The sequence below is a fragment of the Lissotriton helveticus genome, chromosome 3_1 (genome assembly GCF_964261635.1).
Source record: "Lissotriton helveticus chromosome 3_1, aLisHel1.1, whole genome shotgun sequence".
Taxonomy (NCBI): Eukaryota; Metazoa; Chordata; class Amphibia; order Caudata; family Salamandridae; genus Lissotriton; species Lissotriton helveticus.
In genome coordinates, this window is record NC_136061.1 from 972,255,031 (window position 1) to 972,267,559 (window position 12,529).

General features: G+C 45.9%; 1 protein-coding gene across 8 annotated transcripts in view; it reads left to right on the plus strand.

The window, feature by feature from the left end:
* USP40 (ubiquitin specific peptidase 40) overlaps positions 1–11,231 on the plus strand; it is a 660,245-nt gene extending 649,014 nt beyond the window's left edge. For all 8 annotated transcript variants that reach the window (XM_078681394.1, XM_078681396.1, XM_078681399.1 and 5 more), the window contains exon 33: positions 9,134–11,231. In XM_078681394.1, the coding sequence (XP_078537520.1) occupies positions 9,134–9,239 (106 nt within the window). In that variant the 3' untranslated portion in view covers positions 9,240–11,231. The remainder of the gene's footprint in view (positions 1–9,133) is intronic.
* Positions 11,232–12,529: the final 1,298 nt, after the last annotated feature.

Consider the following 12,529-nt stretch of genomic DNA (forward strand, 5'->3'; position numbering starts at 1 on the left):
CTGGTACATGTGCTTCCTTCAGAAAGGAGTATCATCCTCATGTGGGGCTGTCTATTATTCTTCCCAGTACCTTTTCCCCCCCACATCCATCAAAACTATTAGGAGAAATTACACAGATTGGGTCCACGTTGCCCCCTTCGCTTCTGTATAGTTAGGACTAAAGAACGTGGTATTGATGAACATCAATTCAATAGTTTCACTGGTGCAAATATGAAAAAGCCAGTATAGAAGTGAACTCTATTCCATCGCATTAAGCTACAGTATTCTCGGGCCAAAAAAGACCCACCTCACGGCGCATTCAACCAGAGCAAATGCTGTGACTACTCTCTAGCCTGAGTTGGTCCTTTTGTGGATATCTACCAAGCCACTACATAGGCTTTAGTCCATACTTTCATCAGGCACTACTGTATCGATTTTCATATCTGCAGGGAATGCCCATTCAGTAGTATAGTGCTTCCTGCTGCAAGTTGGGTCTTCAGATCCACTTCTTTTAGATAGACTTCTTTGACTCGGTTTCCAATAATAAAGTGTCTGTAGATACAAGTATTGTTAAAAAAATTAGTTGCTTACCTCAATAAAGCTGTTTCTTTTAGATACTTTGTCTACCCGCCAATTCCTCACTGCGTGCCCACCTCTCCGTTGTGCAGTACATTTTCGGGAATTCATACACTTCTCGGATGTGCTCTCTGCCAGTTCTCACATCTGTTTTGTCACTCATATTTCAACATCTAAGGTTATGGGGAAAAAGAAGAAACCTGATGTCAGAGCGGAGGGGTGGTACCTATATGCACCTAAGTGTGACCATGTCCTAGGCAGAATGGAGTCTGATGGCGCCACCAGGAAAGGGTATCATTTGTTAAAGTTTTTTGGATCCACTCTGGTGCCTGGAAGGATTTTAAAGGCCATAAATCTTCAGGCAGATAGATTATTGATCAGAAAGTGTGCTTCTGAAGGTTAAGTAAAAGTATTTGTCTGCCCTTAGGGGTCTTACAAATCAAAATAAACTTCACTGGAGCATTCACTGGAATGAGTACCAAGAGTGCTGAAGTACTTTGGCTTCTACCTGAGGTTTTTGCTTTTTGCAAAAAGTCCAGCGAATGCGGTCCAATTCTGGATTGAGGATGCTTAACAAGTACATCAAAAGGCTAGGCGACCCCACCACCGCCAGAGCCAACCTACACGACGGGATGAAAGACGTCGCCGACTGGATGAGGAACAGCCGCCTTAAACTGAACTCAGACAAGACGGAAGTCCTCATCCTGGGATCATCACCCTCTGCCTGGGACGACTCATGGTGGCCCCCGGCCCTGGGCACCGCTCCCAAGCCAACGGACCACGCACGCAACCTGGGCTTCATCTTGGACTCCTCCCTGTCGATGACCAGACAAGTCAACGCCGTCTCATCTTCGTGCTTTAACACCCTGCGCATGCTCCGCAAGATCTTCAGATGGATCCCCACTAAACCAGGAAGACCGTCACCCAGGCACTCGTCACCAGCCGACTGGACTATGGGAACACCCTTTACGCCGAACTTCAAAAAAGACTCCAGCGCATCCAGAACGCCTCCGCACGACTCATCCTGGACATCCCCCGACACAGCCACATCTCTGCCCGCCTGAGGGACCTGCACTGGCTCCCCGTCAGCAAAAGGATCACGTTCATGCTCCTTACCCACGCACACAAGTCTCTCCACGACCTGGGCCCCAAGTACCTCAACGACCACCTGACCTTCTACACGCCCACCCGCCAGCTAGATCAACCAGCCACGCCCTCGCCACCGTACCACGCATCCGCAGAGCCACCGCCGGAGGAAGATCCTTCTCCTACCTGGCGGCCAAGACATGGAACTCCCTCCCCATCCACCTTTGGCTGACACAGGACGGGAGGAGAATTTATTTTGATCCCAATATCATACATTTTTGCCTATGCCTTTTTTTCACTTCACATCACCTTGAGAGTCCGTGCAAGCTTTGGAAAAGCCAACTCAACTCATGCCAGTAGCCACAGATTGCCAAAATAATTCTAGTTCCTGGGCCTTTAGGATATGTTGGCAGACAGGCCGATCAAATTCAGTCAGGACTTCTACCTTCTCATCAAGAACAGAGGCCAGGTGCTGAACCACAAACCTGCCTGTCTGTACTTGTCTACCTGACTGCTTCAGACTACAGTTTGGTTTCTTAAGCCATTCCACAAGACTGTCACATAATCCTGTATGCTATTATCTTCATTACCAAAACTTATGCCTTAAAGTGTCAATCATTGAGTATTGAAAAAAAACTCCTTGACCCCCCTCAAATGCTATTACATGAGTGCCTGCTTTGTGTTACATCTGTTCAAGTCGCGTCTGACATATTCTTCAGTGAGACCTGTATTGGCATCTGCCTCCAGACACCTTCAGTCTCCTGGCACTCCGTCTTTGTCCTCTGCAATAGTTGTTAAAGCGTTTCTGAAGGGACTGGTCAAGATGTTTTCCCTCTGCTCAACCTCCCACTTGGGAGCAAAACACTGCCTCAGGAGCTGTCATGACTAGACTCTTTGAATGATCCATAAAGCTTCAGTTTTAGGCACCTTTAACCAAGTTTGAAAGGACAAGATTACCTTTACTTCCAATCCACATTTTATCCTGAAGATGCTCTTGGCGTTCCATTACAAAGAAAAGATTCTCCTACGGGCTGCTTAAAGTCTTAAATGGCTAGAACAAAAGATTTAATTCAGATTGGTACAGCTATTTGTTTACTTTGACCCACTCCAGCAAAGGTTGCCCCATAGCTAAGCAAGGCTTTCCCCAATGGATTTCAATCACCTTGTGCATCAGGTGTTGCCGTGGAAAGCGGTTTGCCCTTTGACATACAAAGTGAGGGCTCAATCCATCGGAGACATGGCAGCACCAACTACACATTTCACTGTAGTGCCTCAACTAGACATTTGCCAGACTGCAACTTGGGAATCTAACACATACCTTCACAAAACCATTACTGCTTCTATATTCCGTCCATTTCAGGAACAGCTTTTTATTCAGGTGGTCCTATGTAATCTTTTTTTATCACTTTCTTACACTTTATACTAGTAAATCTTAAAAATATCCAGTACGGCGAAGAAAACCTAATTTGCTTGTAGCTACAGTTTTACAGCCTTAATCCTTTTAAGGATTAACATGCTGTGCATTATTCCGCCTTCTAGAAGTTGAGTCTGGAATTGTCGGTTTCCTATTTTTATTTTTCTGTGGGGCGTCGTCGACCATCATTTGGTGCTAGGTTCATCCCGTGTGTGATATCAGACGGGGCCCCGGAAGTTCCTGTGCGTGGTAGACATCGTCAGATTCTTTTTCCACCATTGGGTCAGGAATCAAGGGACGACACTCTCAAAATCCCTGAAAAATCTAGAAATTTAAGCGGAAAAACCATTGTTCGATTGCGAAGAACCTGGAGAAGGAGAGACCTTGGGACACCTTTCCCCATCAGAGTATCCAGACGAAGCAACGGCGATGCAGATGGACCGAAATAAGACAAGGTAGGGGCCATGGAAAATAACCCTTCAAGTTTTGCCCTAATTGCCATCACAAATTTGCACAACCCGATCCATTCGACGTCTGTAACCTATGCCTGCCAAGGGATCACAACGATAAGGACTGCGAGGCCTGGGCGGTATTTGTGTTGAAGACTCTCAAGGCCCGTGGAAAGCAGAGTGAATACCATCACGCAGCAATGCTCGTTGGTCAGAAACAACTGGTATTGCTGAGGGACTTGGGCCTCTCAAGCGAGGAAGACTAACAGCAGGTGGCTGCAGAACGGACACACTGAGGGTCGGACATCGGGATCAAGAGGAGCCGTAATGCAAAAACGATGGCGAAGGACGTATAGTAGAAAACGGACAAGGTAATAAAAAAACCTCATCCGTCGGGTATGAAGGACCTCAAACAGAAGGCGCAAAAGGCAGCCCAGACATCGAAGAAAACTGTGGCCGAGGGTCATTGCGGGCGAAAGAACCCCGCGGATCCCACACCAGAGATACTGACGAGGGAAAAATGGCGAAATTGATGAAGACCGGTTCCGGACGAGATTCCACAAAGGACAAGACCATACCTTCGGAGGCAGAATCCACTACACCCAAACAGATGACCTCCCTGGCTTCAGACACCGAAAGGGCCCGCGACGTGGAGAAGAAAGGACGCCTGAAGACAGAAATGGCGGCACTCCTTTAACGAAAGGAGGAGTTCAAGGCACTAAAGGAATTAAAAATTCATGCAAAACCCTTCACTACCGCAGATGCCGAAGAAGAAGAGGATCACATCAAAGCTCTGGCAACTCCCGAACCTCACAAGGAGGATGTTGAGAAGGAACTCTGTTCCAGAAGAGGAGGAAGCCACAGGAACTTACAAGGAAGAGTGGAACGACCTTGACACAGAAAGCCCTGAAGAAGAGGTCTGTAGCTATCCCTCGAAGGCTTTGCCACCAGATGACACAGACTTCTACAACAGCCTCATCAAGAGAGCAGCTGATTCCTTTCTCCTCCTCTAAAGGAACCCCGAAGGTGACTCATGTTTCCTCCTAGAAATATTAGCACCATCCACGAAAGGTACACAATATCTTCCAATGCTGCCAAACATTCTAGACCAGGGCAAGGGAACTTTCAAGGAGCCAGCCTCAGCAAAAGGAGTAACTTCAAGGGTTGAGAAAAATACAAACACTCCACTCGGAACCTTAAATGTATTTAAGGGAACACAGTGACTCACTCCATCAGTGTTACCATAGCAAGGAGGAGGAGCAGCGCTCATTCTTCCACTCCTACACCTCCAGAGAGGGAAAATAAGAGAATGGACATGGTGGGGAGAAAGATAGAAAAAGAGGCAGCAACACCATGGCGCATTGCGAACTCTAATGCCTTCCTCAATAGGTATGGCCACCAACAATGGGACAACATTAAGGAACTAATAAACAAGCTCCCAGAGTGAGATGAAAATAGAGCAAAATCCATCATACAGGAGGGAAGAAACATAGCTAACACCTGCCTGAAGTCTGCTCTAGACGTAGCCGATACGGCCAGCAGACAAATCTGCTCAGGCACAACACTAAGCATGCTTAGCTCAGAATTTCAGGCTTCAAACAGGAAGTATAAACTTCCATAATTAATAAACCCTTCACAGGAGGCGACTTGTTAAGCAGTGAGGTGGATGAATCCCCTCAACATATAAGAGGACAGTGAAACAGCCAGGGCTATGGGGGCTCTGCAACAGAGGGGCACGTTCAAAAGAGGAGGATTTAACTTCAGAAGACCCACAGAAAGGGGGGCTTCTAAACAGGGCAACAACATCAACCACAGTGCAACGGACAGCAATAGAACCTGGAGTCCGCATACCAATCCTGGCAACAGCAACCAAAACAGTCCTTTCGTGGTAGAGAAAGAGCCAGGGGTCAACCCTCAAGGGGAGGGTGGAGAGGTTAAAACTTCAAGTAACTTCCCCACAAATGAAGACCCGCACACAACACCAGTGAGAGGCAGAATAGTGCATTACCCACTTCAATGGGAAAGTATCACTACTATGTAACCTGTAACTCGCTGATCCTCTTGTAAAGCGCTCTGATACCTCCGGGTCTAGCCAGCGCTATATAAAAAAAATCTAATAAATAAGTTGGGTTTTAAATGTGGTACACCACTGCTATTGTATAGAACTAACAAAAAAAACACCAAATCCACCTAGGAAAAACAGAACAAAACTTTAACAATCAAGGGAGAAAATAAAGGAACTCCTCCAAAAACAAGCAATGGAGAAGGAACCAACCAGGGAAACTACTCACCTTATTTCTTGGTACCAAAGCTAGAGCTGAAGGTAAGACCTATCTTAGATATCAGATTCATAAACAAATTCATTCACACATAGCATTTCAAGATGTCAACACTACAGGAAGTAATCCCACAACTACAAAAATGGGACTATATGGAAATAATAGACCTAAAGGATGCCTATCTGCACATCCCCATGAACCGAGCACACAGGAGATACCTCGAGTTCATCGACGAGGAGAATCACTACCAATTCGAGGTCTTGCCCTTCAGAATAAAATCAACACCACGAGTTTTCGCAAAGTGCCTAGCAGCGTCCTAAAGAAGGAGAGATATCCACGTCTATCCATATTCCGACGACAGCTGGTGAAGACAAGTTTAAGACAAAGATATTACACACACGTTCATCAGGTGATCACATCACTGGAAGGATTGGGATTTTCCGTAAACCACAAGAAATCCCCATAAAAGACTGGAACTAGAAAAGATCTTCCTAGAAGCAAGATTAAACTTCAAGATTGCACAGCCATACCTGACCCAAAAGGATACAAGCTATCAAACCGTAGACTTGCCTCTACCAGAAGGGACAGTTCCTTACAGTGAGGACAGCCATACAACTCAAAGGCATGATAGCATCGTGCAGTACCATCAATACCCATGCACGTCTACACATGCGCCTGCTACAGGAATGGCTGTGCAACAGTTGGTCACAAACCACAGGTAGTTAGGAGGATCTAGTTGTTGTAAAAGAAAGGGTTCAGATGGAGATACAGTGGTGGGCATCCAAGAACATTACACTAGGCCGACCTTTCAAATCACCAACTCCCTCAGTGACCATCAAAACAGATACGTCCTGCAAGGGTTGAGGAGCACATTCAGGAAACCTGAGGGTATGGGGTCGATGGAACGATGCAGACTCCATAAAACATATCCACTTCCTAGAGATGAATACTGTGTTCCTGGCACTAAAGGCAATCTGAGCCCACACAGGAGGGAAGACAGTATTGCTCCATACGGACAATACCACAATAATGTTTTACCTCAACTAACAGGGAGGAACAAAATCATTTACCCTAAGCAAGCTAGCTTAGGAACTATGGAAATAGGCCATTTCAAGGAGAATCAACCTGCAGGCAATTCACCTGCCAGGAAAGGACAACACATAAGCAGATCAGCTCATCAGGCAGAACAGCAGCTCACACAAATGGGAGATAAAGCACAGGAGCCTGCAGAGGGTCTTCAGCCTCTGGGGTACACCAGAAATAGGCCTATTCACAACAGCGGAGAACAAGAACAAGAACAACTCCACCTATCAAAAGGAAATGCTGTGTCGCTAAACTTGTCAGAGACATTTGTAGCAGAGGAATTGGAGGAAAAGCATATGCAAAGGGTCCTGGCAAAAAAGCCAGACAACCAGGAACAAACCTAATTCTCATAGCCCCTCAATGGGCAAGGCAAACCTGTTACTCAAGCCTACTCAAACTGTCCAAGGGACATATGATCAGATTCAAGGCAGAGAATGACCTTCTCACAATGTAGAGGGGTCAAATATTTCACCCAAAACCAGCTACACTCGGCCTAGCAGCCTGGTGCCGGAGCACATAGAGTTCAGACATTTCAACGTAACACAAAAAACAACAGAGAGAGATAATAAAGGAGGCAAGAAATAAAACCACAAGACCATGCTACACAGCTAAGTGGAAACGGTACATCATATGGTGTACGGAGAACAATACCCTAAATGCAATATCCACACCGGATACAGAGTTCATATCTCTTACACACTTGCTATATAGCAAGATCAACTACTCAAGCCTCAAGGTGCACCTGGCAGCGATTGTAGACTACCCCAGGTGAGATTCATGTAAAAGTATTTTCACATCACCAGTCATCAAAAGATTCCTGGAAGGTTCCAAAGGAATTACACCCCCAAGGAAGGCTCCAGCCCCGATGTGGAGCTTAAACACAGTACAAACACCGCTACTTACAGAACCGTTCAAACCTATGGACAAAGCAGAACTCGATACATCACGATAAAGACTGCCTTCTGACTAGCTAGAACATCTCTACGGAGAGTAAGTGAACTACAGGCATTAACTATTTAGGAACCATACATGCAAATACACAAGGACAAGTTTATCCTAAGGACCAACTCTCAATTCCTACCTAGGGTAGTAAGCAAATTCCACATGAATCAAAGCATTCAGCTAGCTGTTTTCTTCAAAAACCCACAAACATGACTAAAAAGAAGCCTTCATACGCTGGTTGTAAGAAGGGCTTTACTATACTATCTACATGAGACAAGGCAATTTCGTATTGGGAATCTATTATACGTCTCACTCCAAGTCCAACAAACGAACACTTGTGACAAAGGGGACAATTGCACGTTGGATTGTAGAAGCAATTCAGGTATGCTATTCCTCAACAGGAAAAACTCAAAACTCCCAGCGTAAAGGCTACTCAACCAGGAATAAAGGGCAACCCTGGCCTTCATGGCTAATGTGCCAATAGACACTATTTGTGCAGCGGCAACATGGGCATCTCCACACACCTTCATCAAGCATTACTGCATGGATATACAGATGACAAAGGAAGCTAAGGTGGGACAAAAGGCACTTCAACACATGTTCACAAGGTCTTCCTCATCTTACCACAACCACCCCAAGGAGAGGGAAATTGATACATAATCTACTGCACAGCATTGAATCCAGAAAAGGAAGCTTCGGGGGAGGGGGTTGTGATGTTACACCCTCCTAATTAATGTATTCTGTAGTAAATAGTTGGGTGCAGGTGGTTTCAGTCGGGTATGGTGAGAGATGTCTGTTGAATTTTGCCTTGGATTTTGTACATGCACACAGACTAAAAGACTTACACACTCTCCTCTGTTTTGAAGTTCTAAAACAATTTTGGTTATTTTACAAAATATTTTGTTTTAAGTACCGCTAACAATCCACACTGTTCTCCCTTTTACCTGCCCCATAAGCCCCCCTCATGACCTGCTTCTCATATAATGTATTTTAACAAAATATGCCTGCGTGATTGTTGGAATATCTAAAGTTCACCCACACCCAAACCTTACGGACCAAGCTACGCCCCTGTTGACTACTTACATTTATATGACTATAAGTACCCTGCTATTCAAAAAATAATTACTGATGGCCCACAGCCTGACAATGAGAAATAATGTATGCATGTGTATCTTTGAAAGATACTAAAGCTAGAGGACTGATGATACATGTAAGTAACCCTTTCTTTTATGGTAACCTTCATCTTGGCTGGACGAGTTTAGTCTTAATGTTTCAGATTCAAAATAAACCTATTAAACGTGACTGTTAATGTGTTTCTCTTTCAGCTGCACAGGCAATCGTGCTCAGAAAGGAGGGATTGATGGCAAGAAGGGAACCAGAGCCCGGAAACCAGAAGTGGCCCTTTCAATTAACGTGGGAGTGTTTCGATAGCATTGAGCCTTGGGCCAGCCAAGCCAACACATGCAGGCTGGACGAGAGAGGGAGTTTCTCTTGTGGATCCAAAATGAGAGGGGTTTTGCTTTGAATTCAGCTAATACCCCCACACCCTGCCTACCTCGACACCTGGAGAATGTGGTAACAGCACTAAATACCCCCTACGAAGGGCTTCAAGGCTAATATCAACACAGGCACTTTATCTGTGAGCTTATGAACTCGACCTCACAGATGTCCTCTGCATTTATTTTTGTAAAATGTAACATTTTGTTGTTTTTTAATACTAATTATCATGATGCATTTATGCAATCCAGTGGGGTTTGCGGTAACTGAGAGAGGGATAATCGGCCAAACATGAAATCTGGAGCAACTAATTGAATTTCTGCATACAGTCTCAATCTTTCAATCTTCTGTCATCAAGTAGCACTGCCTTTTGCATCCCTCCACTGTACCTGGCCATCATAAGGATCATCATTCATGGTAGGAAAACGTGAGATAGACGTTTCACATTGGCTATTTTTGAGGTTCTGTAGTGCTCAGTGCAAGGAGCCTTTAATCTCTTGGCCCTTCTGAGCAATTCACTATGCACAGCAGACTTGTGTATGATTCATCTATGCCCCTGCCTGGATTTTCTCCTTTCTGCTATCAGGATTTAGAAGGTGGGTTTTTAGATGTATTCAGAACATAAAACAGCCTGTAGCGTATACAAAGCACACATTCAAATAATTTCCTATTGATTCATTCAGAACAATACCTTTATTCCGGTGAACATGAGGAATTGCATCTGTGAACTTGCAAGATCCCTTGCCTAATGGGCTCCCTGAATTTAGATGAAAGTCCCTTTGCATAAGTAAATGTGGTGATAGACACTTTGTACATTTAGAAATGCCACCACCTTGTTCCTGGTGTGTTTTGCCCTCTTTACAGTAGTACATTTAGGATTACTCTTGATGAAGCCCATATGCTCTCATAAGCTTGAGAAGTTTTCTCTTTCACAACTGTAACCAGTTGTCATGTCCAAGTAGCCACTTGTTATACCTCTAAATGTATGAGGAATGTTCTGTTCACATGTATACATGAAGGCCTCTAAAACATTTTCAAGCATAGGAGAAGTTCCACTACCCCCATTAACTTTAGGGTGAAGCATACCTTCATGTATATTCCGCACTCTTTTGCAAACCCATAAATCTGTGCTGGCACAACAGATTACCATGGTGCTCTTCAAATTTCTGCTTTTCAAATCTCTGCTTTTCACTTTGTGCCTCTGGGAAAGACTCTACAGTTAACCTCATTATCTTCAAGAAAGGACTCCGCACATTCCTCTTTGCTGATTAAGAAACCTAATGTCCCAATTAAAAGTTTCAGTTGTTCTCTCCATATCTCAGAAGAAGTGTTCTTCAGTACAGTTAATGCCTCCTGGAAACTGTTCTTTATTTCATGTGGTGTGTCCTTTGATGGGAACTCAATTCCCTTGTATTTCAACGGTTTTTCTTCATTTCCTCCTGTGTATTTGTTGGCATCCAGTTTCCTGCAAAGATATTTTTTTCCTCCCTTAATTGTGTATAGAAATTCTCCTTAGGCGCTTGTTCCTTGTGGGACAAGAATAACCATTTCCTTTGCACCTCATAGGACGATATTCTCAGTTCTCATCCTGTATCCTCAAAAGGACTCTTCAGCTCCCTACTTGGTTCTTGTGAGGGATTCCTTTGCTACCTCTTTCTTTCAGGATGGTTTCTTTAAATCCCTTGGAAGGGTATTTCACCTCCCTTTGTTTCTCCGAACACCACTGACTTCTTTGAGTGCCTTAGTCAACCTAAAATGGTTTTTGCATATTTTTCAAGTGTCAAATCAATACTGTTCAGATCTGCTTTGTATAAAACACTGCACTGTAAAATTTAAATGAATCGTAATGGTTGATGGGCGTGTGGACTCAAAGTTGCCACGGACCTTGGTGCTGTGCTGTGCTTCCAATAAAGTTTCCTTTGGTCACTGTCTGTGGTATGTGTCTTTTTGGGGAAGGTGAATGGTGTACATAGTTTTCTCTCTTAGAGTAGGATGTCATGCATGGTATAGCGGTTGCAGTGCCACTGGCATGACATCAATAAAGTTCGGGATATTGTTGTGTAGGATACAAGACATCCTTAGCTAAAAACCCATATAGTCCTTTTGTTTTACAGGTTTAAAGTAATCATAAATCTGATCTAGACTACTAGCCGTAGATTCCTTAACGTAGAATTATCCCCAGGCGTGAGACTGGATCCGGAATTTTTTTTGCCCAGCATCCCTGCGCACGGAGGGGACGGCATCACGTGACTTAACGCGTACGTGACGTCAGCGAGGTTACATAAGTCCCACCCCGTCGCGCCTAGGTCAGTTTTTTCCTTTTCCATATGCAACAAGCCTGTTTAGGCCATTCCCTTCGCTATTGCGTGTGTTTGTGGGAAGAGTGTGCGGATGCCTTCGGGCTTTAAGACGTGCTCGTCTTGTGGACGCCTGATGGCGACGGATCCTCACCTCATTTGCATGTGGTGCTTGGGGAAGATCACGGCTCCACTGATTTCGAGGCGTGCCAACAGTTGAAGCCGAAGTCGCGGCAAGAGCGCCAGATGAAACTTCTCTCGGCTCACCTGTCCAGATCGGCTTTGTCACCTCGATCAGCTTCTGCGGAGGGTCTTCGAAGCAGCAGTCATCGTTGTCATCCTAATCCCTCTCCTCCTCCTCCTTCCCTTCCTGGGGCGTCGGCGGGTCCCTTACATTGTGCGGGGCCCTTCGCGGCATCGCCGGGGCTCTGGCCCTGGCGCCGACTGGCTCGGCTCCAGGCTTGGAAGATGTGGTGTCGTTGTGGTGCGGCCCTTCGGGGGTCCCTCCTTCAGACCACGGCGCCAAACTTTTGCGGGAGTCCCTGTGGTGTTGCGGGAGGTCGCCGGGGCACGCGCCACATCCCCGAGCCCCTCTCGGCCCTATGGACAGGCGGCGATCTTGTCTGAGGCCGAGGTGATGCTGCTACAGCGGCTGCTGGCCCTGGCAACGCCACAGGGGTCGGCAGACCCCCCCCCCTCGTCCCATCATGGGTCGAGGCTGGCGGGGACCCCTCGTCCCTCTCCGGGCTCCTCTCGTCTCTCCACACAGGCGGCTGCCTCGTCGGAGGTCGAATCGGTGCTGTTCCAGTGCCATCCCTTAGCCACCTCGGCTCTGACCCAGCTCCAGTCTCTTGCACTGTGTGGTGAGGAGGAGGCCTGTCCGGCGGCGTCTTTGGAGCCGGACGAGGATGACGTCCTGCCTCAGGT